The sequence below is a fragment of the Uloborus diversus genome, chromosome 1 (genome assembly GCF_026930045.1).
Source record: "Uloborus diversus isolate 005 chromosome 1, Udiv.v.3.1, whole genome shotgun sequence".
Taxonomy (NCBI): Eukaryota; Metazoa; Arthropoda; class Arachnida; order Araneae; family Uloboridae; genus Uloborus; species Uloborus diversus.
In genome coordinates this window covers 114055684-114071851 of record NC_072731.1, presented here as the reverse complement: position 1 = coordinate 114071851, position 16168 = coordinate 114055684, and the positions used below count along the sequence as shown (strand labels likewise).

Here is a 16168-nt window from a genome sequence, read left to right as displayed (position 1 = left end):
AAGGGAGGGAAATCTTCTTTTGTCTAAAACAGAATTTCTTAATTTCTTTGATCAGTGGAACTCTTTTAACTGCTCACTTTTTTCGTGGAACCCTTAGTTTTTTGTCAATAGTTTTGCAGTGGCATACCCATCTCAAAGAGACTATCAAATTAACTGTTTGTCATTAAATTGATAATTTAATAGACTTCATTATAGACCATGGTAATTACTGCTAACTGCTAATTATTATTTATTATTATGAAACACCAAAACACTCCTATTTGCATAGGCAGCTAGTGCCCCAAAAAAGGGGAGGGGGTCAAAGGAGGTGCGGGGGGGGGGGGGGACAGGTTTGGTGGGCGACACACCCATAAAGCTACTTTTGTTTCTGCAAATATTTGGCAATTGAATTTTTACGTCATTGTTAACGAATTGACCTTTCAAAAATTTGAGAAACTGACTCAAAAAGCGGGTACCAGATGGCCACAGAAGAATCCCTCCTACAAAATTGAAGTTCCATTTTATTTTTTACGAAATAATAACATGAAAAAAGCACAAAGCAAGCACTTAGTAAGTGTTCTATCTTTCAACATGTGAATAGATCATCACTATCATTTTTCATTCGGCCCTTAAATTTGAGCTTAGAAAAGTAGAGGGGCAAAGTGCCTTTAATACTGTTGAAAGTGAGAGGGCAATTGTCCCCATTACCCCCTTGTACAAGCCGCCTATGCCTATTTGTGACTCTGAGTATTTTTAATAAGGATAAAAAACCTCAGAATTTATGCATGAGTTATATGATTAAAATATTTTCTAAGTTAGGAAAAGAAATACTGATGTGTTTTACCTACAACAGTGTTAATAATTCACTAAAATTCACAAAGAAAAAGTTTTTAAAACTTAAAAACTAAAATGTGTCTTATTTTACAACTTTTTAAAGTTATTTATAAATCAGAGACTTTGATGTCACTGTATGTTATGTTGACTTAAATTGGTCCTCTCTCATTTAGTTTTAAAATTGTGCTTTCAACTGCTGCCAAAGATACTGGGAGAGTGGCTAGTATTAATAGTAGAATATTTGAAATTTACGTCCAAAATCGCAATTTTAGGCAATCTTTGGTAATGATGCAGGAAAGGGAATTTGGGGTGTCCTTCCATAAGTTTTTCAACATTAAAGTCACTTTTAAACTATCTTTGGTGATATTAGGGAGTCAGTAGTTTCTTCGGTTTTTTTTTTTGAAATTGAAGTGTTTAAAAGTGAGAAAGAGGTGCTTTGTAACTGATCTTGGGAAAAATTTCAAAGTTGAATCTTTAAGGCACAATTTCAAGTGACAAATAAAATTATTCCTATAGTGGCTATCTCTGATGGGTAGTAAAGCTCAGATTGGTATACAAAAGTAAATTAATTTTTAATTTTTGGAAAGCGTTTTTATCGATTTTTAACAAACAAAGTAACAAATTTGAAAGATGCGGAATGAAAACATGCAAGTCTCATGGAACCCCTGAGAGAGCCTCACTCTGGGGGTCCGCAGAACACAATTTAAGAATCACTGATCTAAAACACTTCTGTCTTTTTTGAAACCTGGATTCAATTCCGCATTTCTCCTCTTTCTGCTCCAACCCGGGGTGAAGCCAGAGCATGCATAAGCAGTTCCTTTGAGGTTTAACCTTTTGAAACCATGTGGTTTCGATTGCATATTTGATCTGTTGGAGGTTATCATTATTTTTTTTATCGCATACTGATACCAGTTATCTAATTATTACTCCAAGTTGATTTTTGCATTCAGTTTGCTCTGAAAATGGAAATGATAAACCTCCTTCTTTTTTGAATCATGGTTTGTAACAGGGTTGGTAGCAACCAGGTTCTCTAACAAAAATCAAGCTTTTCTGAGTTTTGTGGCTCTTTCTGAGTTTTAGTATGAACTTAGTGGTGTAAGACCCAAAGTCAGTTGATTTTTCTTTTTTTCCCCTTCAAATATAGCTGGTAATACAAAAATACCTGAAAGCTATTAAGTAAATCATCGCCTTCAAAGGTTCCCTGTTCCTGTCCCGCAGTGACATACCAGATGGGAGTTCGTCGGGAAATATTAAGTAATGCAGCTATTTTTCTTATTGAACACTTTGAGACAAGTAATGGGCCAAAAATTGTTATTAGATGTGGCCCATTTGTCCTTATTAGATGTGGTCTTATTATTTTAACCATTTGTAGTTTGAAAAATTTAATCTTCTTTTGCATATAACGAAGTAGTAGCATTTAGGGTTTGTCGGGGTAATTTGGGTATAAAAATGATCTACTTTGAACTTTCCACTCCTGTAGTAAATTTATGTATAAATATTTTTTTCTTTTTCTTGTTTCAGCTTAGCATTATGACTTTCCAAAATAATTTTCTACAAATGACATGTTAATAGACCTATTAGCATATAAATGAAAAAAAAAGTTTCACTATACCCAAATTACCCTGTGGATGGGGGAATTTGGGTATAGTCATGGTTAAAGAGCAAAGCATGGTTTTAATAACAATTTTACTCTATGTTTTCAAACTTAGATTGAATATAGGTTCAATAGAAATAATGGAATAGTATGAACACTTATTTTTTTTTAAGTATTAAGATGGATTTTAGACTGAAAATAGCAGAATATGACAAGCCGTTAATGGGCAGAAAGTAGTTTTTTTGTTACAGAACATTAAAACAAATTTAAACAACCGTCCAATTCATTTTTAGCATATATTACCTTGGATGTTGAGGATGCACATACATGCCTATGTTTGTAGTCCAATAAAATTATTTGTCCTTCTGATTGCAAAATTTAATGTATACCCAAATTACCCCATGTTTTAAAATCATTAATTACACGAAAACTAATAATGTTAAATGTTTCAATTCAATGCCAAATTAAAGTAAGCATATGTAATGTCTACATACCTGAATTTAAAAGCAGAGTGGCAGGTTAAGGGGCCGCTGGAGAGAGCCTCGGAAGTTTCGAAGTCAATGTTAAGTCTACGGGGAAGTTTCCTCCTGATTGCTAATTCGCATTTCAATATTTTGAGATAATTTTTTCTGCATAACATTCTTCACAGCAGTACAAATAACACGTCTTTTTTAATTTTTCATTTTCTGTTAAAATTTAATATTAAATGGCTGTTAAATTTATGAGTTGACAAAAGAAGAGGTGCTTTCTGTTTAAACGCTTCATAAATAATCAAGATCTAACATTTGCTCAAATTGAAAAACTACGCGTTATTCTTGAAAGTTTGGGCTTTTCAGGGATACCTTTCTTTTAATCATACTCAAATTAAGATAAGTAATTGGGAGGGGAAAACTGGAAAATTTTGCGAAAAATTGACGAATTTCCGTGTTAACCACGCCTCACGCCGGTGACAATAGAGAAAGAGGGGACAGCTTCTTTATCCCCTGTTGGGGTGGGGCAAGGAGATCATCTTCAGGCAGTCTTCTGGGTAATAAAAAACATGTGTTTAGGGGAGGGGATGACAGCAATTAAGGGTTGAATGAGCGAGAGCATTTATTTCCTTCGGGTCTAAACTTGGAGTAGACTATTTTTTGAGCTTCGCTACGCAACTTTTTCCTTGCTTACATACAGATTTGGAAATACAGATCCTAGCAGGGGAACCCGCCCCCACGTAATTCAAATAAACTTGAAACTTTTTTTTAGCGAAAATATTACACTATCTAACAATAGGTTTGCATTTTAACTTTGCGTAATTGCCATATTATCAACTATATTTTAATGCAAAACAAAAACTTTCTTTCAGAAAAAATGTATCAGAAGTGTAATATGCAAATAAAATAAAAGATGTCATAATTATGTGCCCATTGAAAGTGATTACAATGAACTTTGAAGAAAAGCATCAACAATCTTTTGTGCAAATAAACAGTTGCATTAACTAGGATGAAATACTGTGAAAGCACTTATTCTTACGAGCCTAAATTTTAGCGAAATTGAAAAAATATACGAATTTCTGAGTTGCAAATTTTGCGAATTTTATATAAACAGAATTATTCTGTAAAAAATTATTTCGCGAGGTTTTAATTTTCGTGATTACGACTAGCTCTGGAAAATTACGAAAATGAAAGCCTCGTGAAAATAAGTGCTTTTACTCAAAGTCATCACATAAATACGTTATCCTGAATCACTATTGATCTAATGAACTAATTTTCACGTGCTGAAAATCTAACTTCATGGTTCGAAAAGAGCCTTATGTTATTTAAAAAGTTCTATTCGGGAATTAATGCACCACTAAGTGCTTATAGTCATAGTTTTTTTTCCCCTAGTTTGAGTCTCTCACTACCGAATTATGGCTAGGGGGGACAGCAATTAGGAAACTGAGGTGCCCCACGTGGGAACACAGAGCGATTTGGAATGAGGTACAATGAGACATTGAGAAGGCTCATAATCAGTTATATTATGACACTATATTGTAAATATTGAATACAGGTTAATATATAGTAAATGTTACACAAAACATTACTAGACAAAAAGTTAGTTATAACGATAAATTATTTATAAAATTAACGTTTGATGCATCACAAATTGAAAAAAAAAAAAAAATCCAATAAAACAGTAGATAAGAAAATAGGAATTATGGAACGTAAGAGACATTCAAATCTTCATTGTCGAGAAATTATTCCATCGTTGGCCATGGCAATTGGCCATACCTTTTCAGTGCTGTTACCAGTAGCCAGCTTGAACACGAAATAAGACTTTTTGAAAGTAAACCAAAAAACTCTTTGTGCTTGAAAAACTTTTTTTTTTTAATTTATAAATAATTTGCTTTTAAAATATTTTTTAAAACTTTTTACAAAATTTATTGGTATTAAAAACATAATGGGGTTCTTTCCTTCAGCCAAAAGTATGTACTACTTTTAGTTACTGAAACTGATAGAAGCAAAAAAAAAAAAAAATAAATAAAATAAATAATAATAATAATAACAATAATAATAACATGGAGCAAGGAAAAACTTTCATTACCCAATGCTTAATTTTTATTTAATTATTTTAAATGTCCAATTTTAAAAATAATGCGTGGTCTTTATGGCGTCACAAATGATGTACTTTGACGCATCTGTCTACCGCGTTTCCACGTTATGATAATCAAGAAACGAATTAAATATTGCGCTCTACGCTTACTCTCAGCCATATCGTTGCCAGTACACGTGAGTAAAGATGCGAATTAAATATTTCGCTCTGTGAATGGCAACAGTGAATGGCATTTCATCATTTGTGATATCATCAGTAGAAGCGTAAACAATGAAAGCTTCCGATTAAAATATCTTTTTAAAAATATTAAACTTAGTCAAATTATGTAAAAAATGGTCAGCTCCCATGTTTTTAAACATGCGCTTTTGGGAAAAAATACTTTTAAAATTTTGGAAACGACCCCATTTGAGGAAATTAATATTTTTAATTTAAATGTAGTTTTCATAGTAAGAATGATTGTGTACAATTTTCCTACTCCATCTTTTTAATACATATTGTTTATTTGTAATTTTGCTGTAAGCTATTCAATTGTTTTCGAGATACCTATTGCGTTTTAAATTTAAAACTTTCGTAGATTCATTCATTCTGAATGAACCTATGATCTGAATGACGAATGAATCTACATCTGAACGATTTAGTCTGATTACTAATCAGATACAGACAAAGCTTAAACCCATCATCAAGCCTACAGTTTCAACATAGGCGAATGGTAACACTTTTTTTTCTATAATTAGCAGGTATTCCGGGAGGATTATTTTAATGCTCCGTAATTGTTCTAAAGTATATCCTAAAAACTGTACCAATACGTACGCCATGAAGTGTTAAAAAAGTGCGTTAAAATGTATGCTTAACAAAATACATGTTCCAAAAAGTGTTATCCGAAGTGTTCTCAAAATTATTCAAAAACGTTCTAAAAAGAGGGACAAGAGTCCATGCTTAAAAAGTATTTTGAAAAGTGTTCTCAGGAGGGTTGAAATACCTATTTCAAAAAATGTGTTCTCAAAAAGGGGACAAGTGTCCATGCGCAAAAAGTGTTCAAAAAGAGTTTGATTATTTGTAGTGCACTTAGGATTCAGCAAGAGATCCAAGGCTAGAAATATTGCTTAGGAGAGCACTTGATTTCTTGCATAAAACTCTGCTAAATTACAGCTCCATAAGGCGAATGGTTCTGTTAATGTCCACAGTTCTGTAAAGGCCTTGTTTTTTTTTTTTTTTTTTTTTTTTTTTTTTTTTTTTTTTTTTATAGCGTCGCGATTGAAATGACAAAATCACCAAGTTTTTGCTTTCTTTGCTTACAACCTGAGATGTTTACAATGCTGATATTTGGATGCCTCACTTTCCGAACTGTTCAACTCCATAAAACAAAAGGTAGGGAATAGTTATGAGGAAGATGGTATTATACATAGGAGTAATTAGGCCCTCATGGTACATTTTCTGCCATCACTCGGTCAGAAATGTACTGAACCAAAACTTTTATATAAATTCACATGCTAAGCATTGATAAAGCACGTCTAAATCAGAAATGAGGATTTTTTAAAAAATGGAGAGAATCGATTTGGCAATTGAGACATCCATTTGGTGATCCTGATCAACTTTTGGGATAGAAGAACCCAGTTGTATAGCAAAAGCTCTATGCATGGTAGATTTTTCACAATTTGCTGCCAAAGTAGGTTAAAAATCGCATTTTTACAAATTTTAACCATACATCATCGGCTTGTATCTGCTGAGAGAATAGTTTTAATTTTTTCCTCGTTTGTTGCCTGTTGCTATGTCTGAAAGGTATGCAAGTGTCATTTTGATAGCTCAAATAATTGCTGTATCATCCTAGCTGAAAAATGAGCCAAAAATCGATTTCGTCAATTTTGTCTCAATTTCAAAAATCAATATCTCAAAAGGGTCCTCTAAAATTTGGTTTTCCTTCACATCATTAAAAAGAGAGCACATTTTTATCAAATAAAAAATGTTCGTTTCATTTTCGAGACACACAATAAAAAAGAATAATGTACGTAGTAAAAAAAAAAACTTTTAAATATTTTAGACCGTTAGTTTTTGTGTGAGCGTCCCTCCAACAGTCCGAGAAATGGTAAAAAGTGACATTCCGGTTCCTGGAAACGAAGTAAAATATGACTGTTAATTTGAAAGTAGTAACTTCAGGTAAAAAAAAAACCTTGATAACAGGACGAAACCATTTCCTCCAAGCTTTTCCATGGCTTTGCAAATCACATGAGGGGAGGGGGACATGGCCACAGCCCTCTTATCCTGGAAATGAAGTAAATATGTATGACTGGTTCAATTTGAAAGTAATGAATTTTAAGAATAAAAAACCCCCGATTGCAGAAAGAAACTATTTCTTACAAGCCTTTCCATACCATTGCAGACCACAATTTAATCTGCTTTTAAGTTTTGACCAAATGTGAGAATGGATTACAGTCTTCTACAAATATCCCCATTAATACGCTACTGCCAGTGGCGCACACAAGGGAAGGTCGTGCTTTATTTTCCCTTATTGATTACGATTCTATGTATTTTGTACGTAAAATAATTTCGAACAATAATTTCAGTTGTAATAAGTGGAAAAAAAATCCTCATGTTAAAAAATTTTTAAAAATATTGTGCGCTTTTCCTACAACGGATTGCCTATAACAAGTAGACTGGTGATTATAAATGAATACACTAAAAATCCATGTTTTTAGTTTTGTAGTTACAGATTACATCAAATGAGATGTTATGTACTTCTATAACCATATGGTGCTTCTGCAACGATGAATTTGCTTTGATGAATAGATTTTTTACTTATGAGAAAAGTTAATGCGTATATTATTTTGCTTTCTGGTAATTTATTTAAGTTTATTTCGTTAAATAATGCTAATTATTTATTAAATAGTTTACTTTTTACTGTTTTTCGTTCTCAAGAATCGACAAAATCAAGTCAATATGTTTGGCGTATTGGGAGTATGGTATGAGAATGAGGCTTCCTATCTTGCACCTTGCCGTTGCAAAATTCCTATGTGCGTTCAGTATCATTTCATTTATTTTCAACCTTTTATTTACTGATTCATTTGATCAAAAATTCAAATATCCGCTTTCCCCTTATTTTTGATGTAACATAACACTTATCAGCTCAATCGTGACTTCATCCTTATCAAATAGTCTAACTGATGATAAAGCGTTATCAACTAGCAGTTTTTTGGTAACAGTGTAGCGATGGGTATGACAGAAGAGATAAGAACGTGGTTCGCCTTATTAGTATTCCTGTCACCAGGTTTTGGGTGGAGAATATGATCCATTGCTGCATATCCTGCTCATTTGCACGAACTGTGAGCAGAAGCGAAAAAGAGAAAATAACGAATTACACTGTACGGCCAAATGAATAAATAAATAAATACGTAGGGGTGATGGGAGAAAACAGCGGTTATGTTTGGATCAGAGGGAGGGTCGCGTTTTACATAAGAATCAGAAAGAATGGTGTTCCCCTATTTTTTAAAAAAATATATCGAAAACGCCGTATATTTTATACTAGGGTTTGTTTTCCTTTTTTTTTCTTCCCCAAAGTAAAACCAGGGTTTTGGACACCTGTAAGCCCCGTGTCCAAAAAAAATTTTCCGTTGCAAAAAATGTTTTAAATAGGGTATGAAAACACTACATGTTGCATTCGAGCCGCACCACAGATTTTCAATAAAGGGATACATCCCCCCATCCCTATATCAAGAAGTGTTAGCAGGCGGTGATTATTAGTGACGGCGATCCGTGAGCTATGGAAAAGCAGCAATGTTACATTGCAAAAAAACTTAATTTTATTTTTAATCTTAATTATTTGATTAGAATAATTTGATTAAAACATATTTTTTGAACATGGGGCTCATAGGAGTGAGTCCGATACTCAGGTTTTACACCAAAGAATTACTAAGTGAAAGAATTGTAAAACAAACCTCTGGGAAAAAGATATTTTTCATGATCGTTTGAATATTTTAGGGGGAATGCCTATACGAGACTCTCGCCTTGCTCCAAATATGCGTGCTTTTGAACGTTGCACCTCTCTAAACCCTCATGGAAATGTTAATGGTTATAATACTCCCTTGTCCAAATAAAAATTATGACCATGAAACTGTCCAAAACTGAAAGAAAAGGGGAAGGGGTGGAGATGGGGCATTAAAACTAATCCCCCTTCCAAAATCTTACCCTTTTCCAACCTACAATAGTCTAATACTGTACGGAGCTGTAGATTGCGTAGAATGTAAGAATAAAGAAAATGTAAAAATATATTATTCATGCGTGTGTTACTTTAAAATAATACATGTGTGTATGTAGTTTTAATACGTTTTTTCAATTTCAAAAAAATCTCCTAACTTTTTCAAAATGTCTTTTAGCAAAAAAAATCTTGCATTTAAATGCTTTTTCCCATCGTTCAAAAATGGTTGAAAACAGTAAAGACTAACTCATTGCAAAACTAAAGTTTCTTTTTCTTTCAAATCGTAATTTCTCTCTCTCTCTCTAGCGGCAATGGAAGTTTTCTTTCCTAACTCAACGAGCCGATTCTGGAAGTCTCCTGTCTTATAGCAAAGCAAAGGGTCTTCTTAAAAGTCTAGGGTGACCGCAGGCGTAGTAAATAGTAAGCAAGTCAAAGCAACAAGGGGAAACCTCAACCCCTGAAGGTTGTCCATTATTGGGATGGCAGCTAATAAATAACATGTGAGGGGGTCCTAGATGCAGTGTCAATTCCTTTTCTGATTGGATGTTCGCCTGTCAATCATGTGAGCTTAGCACATGCCTTCTCGCCGTGTCGAAAAAGGATCTGAAGTGAAGCGGTGGGCAAGTTTCAAATTAGATCTCTGTCCCGCGGCACCTTAATTAGCAGCACTATTTGGAAGTAGTTGGTTTGCATTGCATTGATATCTCCAAAAAGTTGAATTTATTTTTTATCAATTTCAAAAAGAGTGTTGGCAGCATTTTTTCAGCATATATTCAGGTAAAGATACTTATAACTGTGAGTTTTTGCAGGTGAATCAAATGAATAGTTTTCATTTTATTCAATAAAATATAACTTATACCCAAATTACCCCAACAGACCCTATCAGGGTTGCCACGCACCGGGAAAACCGGGAAAACCTGGAATTGTCAGAAAAAATGAAAATGGCCGAAAATCAGGGAAATGTCAGGGAAAATGAAAAATTGCATATTTCCGATCGTTCTTAGCGTGGCTCGCGGCCCGCGGTGTATGCCGTCAAAAAAAAAAAAAAAACTTTCATCCTTGTTTTTTTCGCCACCATTCCCTTCCCATTCATCATTTTGTCATTCCCCTCTTTCTTCTTCCCCCTGCAGTTCTTTTTATCAACTCTCTGCCATTGGCGCGTGCGCCATAGCAGTCGGCGGCGGACATGCGCAGAAGGTACTTCTTTTCTTCCTCGTTTGAGCGGGCTCTGTTTAAACGCTGCTTGTTTACGTCAGCAGTTCTGAAGTTGTCATGATACACAGCACATTGTTTTGTCTGCGAGTGCGACTGAAGTTTTTAATAAGCTGCAATAATCTTTTCAGATTTTATATTATTTCTTTAAATTAATTAATGAAATCGTATTACTCTAAACAATTTTGTTCTTTAAATTTAGTTCATTAGACAATTTTAAACTTAGAAACTTTCTTTTTTACAGAAGTATCGCTAATCTTTTAGTATTTTGGTAGTGATCTTTCAAGACTTCCAATGCGCTTCTTTCTTTCAAAATAAAAGTAATCTGATTTTAAAAAAAATCTGCATATCAGAGAAGTTTCTGATCATTGCTCAAAATTTAACTTTATGACAGGGTGCCCACAGGAGTGATTATGGCGCAAGTTGCACCATCAAAATGGGGGGGGGGGGGGATTTTTTAATTTATTTTACTTTATTTTTATTCAAATTATTTACTCATATTGTTTTACTTTATTATTTTCGTCTGTGTGTGTGTATTTTATTGGGGAGCGAGCACACTTTTATTTCAAAACAATAATAATTAAAAATAAATAAATAGGTAAAAAAAATAAATAAAAAAAGAGGGTTAAAAATAAAGAAAGCGCTAAGGCGTTCAGAAATATTCGGGGGGGGGGGGTTGTGCCATTGAACTTGGGGGAGGGGGAGCATCCCTGTTTTATGAGCAACAAACAGGGGAAATATGTGAAGCTAAAAGATGCATGATTTTTTTACAAGCCAAAGTCTAAAAGCGCTTTGAATTCAATGGATTGGAGGGGTGGAAGGCAATTAATTGAAAAAGTTTAGGTTTCATAAGATTTTAGTTCAGATTATTTTAGCAATTAACTTTATTTTCGTGATACAGATGTCACAATTGTTAATTTTGCAGTTCTTTCACTTGATGTAAGGCAGTGGCTCCTCGCTATTGAAAATTAGATATGCTACATTTACATTAATTGTTTATTACAGTGATTTGCTTCCCTTGTGTTAGTACATTAGGGTATTTCAAAAATACACTTAAAAAAAAAGGTTTCTCCTAGAAAATAGGACACCACTCAGTGCATTTAGACTTGTGGATAGTAAAATACTGGAAGAATTTTAACTTCCTATTCCAACTGAAAGAGGGTGCTCAACCCCCTCCCTCAAACTTCATAAGTATGTGGAGGGGGTTAAAAAATTACATTGAACTGAAAAAACAATGTTACATACTATAATCTACACGAGTTATATGCATATTCATTGCAATAAAATAATTACTTACATAAAAAAAAACAGCTGGGGAAATTAAATGTTTCTAAATTTGTGACTTTTTCTATGCAACGGGGGTAATGTTAAATTAAGGGGTCATTGAGCACCCTTTTAAAATTTGAGTAAGAAGCTACAACTTTTACAGCACAATACTATTAGTAAATCTAAAATAAATAAGGGGTGTCTTGGACTCGAGCTGAAAGAAAAAAAAAATTGAACCACCCTTAGTACATATTTTTGATTATTTCAGCTTGAGTAAATTAAATTTGGTAACAATTGTTTGTAAAGTTTGAAAATGAGGTAAGTTTTATCAAAATTTGAGATGTATATATTAATGTTGCAAAATGAAGGTGGAGATCGATAACCTGGAATTTTTCTCAAAATCACCTGGAAAACCTGGAAATGTCAGGGAATTTCATTCTTGAACTTCCGTGGCAACCCTGCCTATGCACTGGTAACATATATATATATTTTTTGTGTGTGAGAGATAAATTGCTTTAATAATTTGAATATTTTTAACTGGTATATATGTAACAGAGAATGACAAAGATTCTGTGGCTGTAGCCCCAGCCTGGAAATCTCTTAGTGTTTGGCTCTTGCCAAATTGGCATTCACCGTGAATACAGCTCACCCCAAGCATGCACAAAACAGACTGCAACGAAAAACAGTTCTCTCTCTCTCTCTCTCTTTGAACTCTCAGGAACGGTTTATTACCGTAGGGGCGTTCTGTGACTTTTTAATTTAATTAAAATTTGTTCAATGTTTAATAAATGTTTGTGTTGTAGAAGGTGTGTAAAATTGTAGTACAAGCAGCTACAAGTTCCACAAAACTATTAAGTTGAGAGTCGGTAGTTGGACTCCGTTTTGCTCTGAATGAATTTTTGTATTTGTATTTATTTGTTGAGTGAGTATGTGCAGTGGCTAAAATTCAAACTTTTCAGCAGAAGTTTTAATATTTTGTTCGAAAAAAAAAAGGATTTCTTGCATTAAATTTTTTAAAACTAAATTAGTACCACATAGTCATTGAGAAACCAAGACTAAAAAAGTTAACAATAATTTGATTTTATGTCAACCAGCTTTGTTTTCCAAGTTGCCAGATGTACAAACTTGCAACTTTAGTAATTTTCTTTCTGCCCTTTTTTTTTTTTTTTTTTTGCTGTAAAACTTGATTTTTCCTGTTACAAATTTTTTTGTTCTAAAACCTGTTTTTCCTGTTATATAAAAAAATTATCTGTAACAAAACTTGATTTTCTCTGCTCCACCCCAAAAAAACTGCTTTAAATCTGTCCAACCGAGTACAACCTTTGAAATAGAGACTATTTACTTAAAAATTTTAGCTACTTGTTTCGATGCATGTAATCAAGTACTCAAAAAATGAAGTTATAATGATGGTAAAAAATATTAATCTCATTTTAAGCAATGTATCTGAAAAAATTAAGCTGGAATCCCACCGTAAAGTCTGGTATATTGTAAATTTGTCTTCACACAGTTTGATTTTTTCATCCAGTTAGCTTTTTACACATTGAACTTGTTCTGCATCATTAGAAGACTTTTTTTTTTCTTTTGCATTTGGATTCTTATGGTCTGATGCAACAGTCTTCTAATATTTTATTACTTATATAAATGGATTGCAGAACACATTGAATATTTATTTCAGTTATGTAAACCAGTGATATGATCCTGGGGAAAAGTAGGGGAAGGCTTACAGACACAAGCACGGGAAAATAAAATGAAAAAGTGGTGAGATTGGGGTAAAATTTAATGTGTAGTCTGATCCTGCCTCGTCTACAACACTTGTGTAAACAATTTTAATTTTTAATTATCTACTTTCGTTCAGTGTTCACAAGCATGGTCATTAAAGTTCTAAATGCAATCACCAATGTTTTTTCATCAGTTATTTTCTTTCTTTCCAGACGGATCTTTGCATGTTAAGCAAGAAGACATGAGTGAAGACAGCTGTGAGCCTCCTTTGAAAAAATCAAGATTGGGAAATGAATTGAAGGATTAAGAAGGTAAACTCGGATTGATCCATTTCAAATGAAGTTGTTTCTTTTGAAATATTAGCATAAATTCAGGAAATGTAAATGAAAAATCTCTCACACTTAGTATTTCATAGAACATCTTTTTAATAATGAGTTTTGAAAATTTTTATTTATAATTTGCCAAAATAAACCAGTTTATTTATCTTAACTTCAGAACTCTTAACTTCAGAATGAAATATATTAAAGGAAAAATGACACTACTCATTGATTAGATGTATCTCTATTAGTTTTTACTGTTTCTGCCATTATTATTTTGCATATTTTGTACTTTTGTTTAAATGTTTTAAGTTAAGGCAAAAAAAAAAAAAAAAAAAAAAATCATATTTTAAACTAATGTAAATTTTTTTAAAATCAAATTGTATATTTTGTTACTTCCTTTACCGTCTGAAATCTTGAGAGTGATTTCCATCTTCAAAGTGGTTTGTTTTGTAAATAGAAATGCAATTACCAAGACTGATGTTATTTCCTTATTATAAGTTTACTTATGTTTTCCAGAAATGTAAATATTGTACATAACCGTTTGTATGCTTTTTTTAAAGCACTCTTAGAATAGTTTGTCTGTAACTTGGACAATCTTTTAACATTTTTTGATACAATTATTTGTGTCATTTACTGCTTTGAATTGTTTTTGTTCCATGACATATTATTGTAATGCCTCTGTAAATAAAACCATAAAATGCTTGCAGTTATTTACTTTTATTGATTTTTATTTACATAAATGATGTTTTAACCTTTATAATTTAAAGGCTGAATGTTTAACCCCTTGTGTACCATGTAACCTCTAGTAGTACTAAAACAAATTTTTATACATTACAATATTTCTATTGTTGTCCTGTTATGATTTTTTTCACCATAAATGTGCACTATGCAGCTCTTTGTTGGAAATGCAATTATATTTTATTACAGTAACAACCCAGAACCCACCACAAAGAGGTGGCTGCATTTCGTGTTCCATTCTGCCCTTCCCATCAACCCAACAAAGTTATTTACAATTATTATATGACTTTAAACATGTTTCTATTTTTGAATGCAAGTTTGAAGTTGGGGCCCTTAGTTTTTGCCCTGATGATCACGAGAATAATGAAAGATTTGTTGAATTATTGATAATGCTTCAACTGTTTTTGAATTACCATCAACTGTACTTCGTGTATATTTTCAATGTAATTCAGGAAGAAAATATGACCCTGATCTTGCTGTCAAAAAACCATGAAATTTCTCTCAGCTTTCGTTAACATGAGCTAATGGAGTTTTAAAGATCTGCATATTTTTCAAACTGAACTATTAATGAGATGAAGATATTCTTATGTCATGGCTTAAAAAATAATTCTTTGTAGCGTTCTATACAACATTTATTTTTTATTTAATTTTTTTTAATGAAAAAACTTCCGTGAAACATGAACCTGCACACTTATTGAAAGTTATAATCTAAAAGTCATTTGTTTGATGATCTCCTTAACATTGTGGGTTTGGTTATTCAAAGAAATGACTATTTTTCCTGATTTGAGAACTTGTTATTGGTCATGGCTTTAAGTAACAGTCAAAATGTAAATTAGTTGAATTAGAGAAGGAAATACAAGGCAAAAGATCAGGTAAACCCAAGAGATGTATTTATAAGAACTACTTTACACTTCTAACTGAATTTCCCAATCCAAACATTGAAATCCATTTACAATCATATAGTAAGTGTGAATGTAAATTATGTTACAAATATACAAGTCTGTAACAACTGCTTCTTGGGTTGATGGGAGTGGAGCATGAAGTGCAGCCACTTCTTTGTGATTGGTTCTCAGTTGTTAATGCAATAAAATAACATTTGCATTTCCAACTAAGAGCTGCATAGTGCCCATTTATAGCGAAAAAAATATATTACTGGACTTCAAAAGAAGGAAAACTGCAATGTACAACAAAGCTAAAAAAAATTGTTTGGTTTCGCAAAAATCTATAGGTTATTCGCGAACTTAAAACTATTAAAGAATAGTTTATAAAAAAGAGTGAAATGGAAGCATTTGAATGGTATCAGAACAAGAATTTTGAAACGTATGTAAAAAAAAATTCTGATTATTTTTTACCTTTTTTTTTCAAGAAGCTTGTTATCCGGTATGTAAACCTTAATATTTTAAAATATAATACTACACTAGACTGCAAGCTTACTTGACAACGGAGAAATAAGCTGTGATTAGGCGAGGAAAATATTTCCTATCGCCTTGTCCGATATTTGGGTAAAATTACGTTCTTCACTTAAGAAATCGGATTAGTTAGTTAAACCCACACATAAGTAACCTTTTTCTGCCTTAATTTGTCAATTGTTAAATATTTTCAATTTTACGGCTAAAGCAGTGCGAACAATACATTCATTTGAATCAAATGCGCTAGCCATTAGGAGCTCATAGACAGGTGGCCATCTCTTCTTATTCGCAAAGCACATAAGTTAGGTAGCTAGTCAGTGATGTTTTATCCTTTAACTCG

At 32.7% G+C, this 16168-nt stretch overlaps 1 protein-coding gene across 1 annotated transcript in view; it reads left to right on the top strand.

Annotated features, from left to right (window-relative positions):
* Positions 1-13852, top strand: part of LOC129217209 (B-cell CLL/lymphoma 7 protein family member A-like) — a 50051-nt gene extending 36199 nt beyond the window's left edge. Inside the window, exon 7 of the mRNA XM_054851482.1 lies at positions 13574-13852. Coding sequence (XP_054707457.1) covers positions 13574-13668 — 95 coding nt within the window. The 3' untranslated portion in view covers positions 13669-13852. The remainder of the gene's footprint in view (positions 1-13573) is intronic.
* The last annotated feature ends 2316 nt before the right edge of the window (positions 13853-16168 follow it).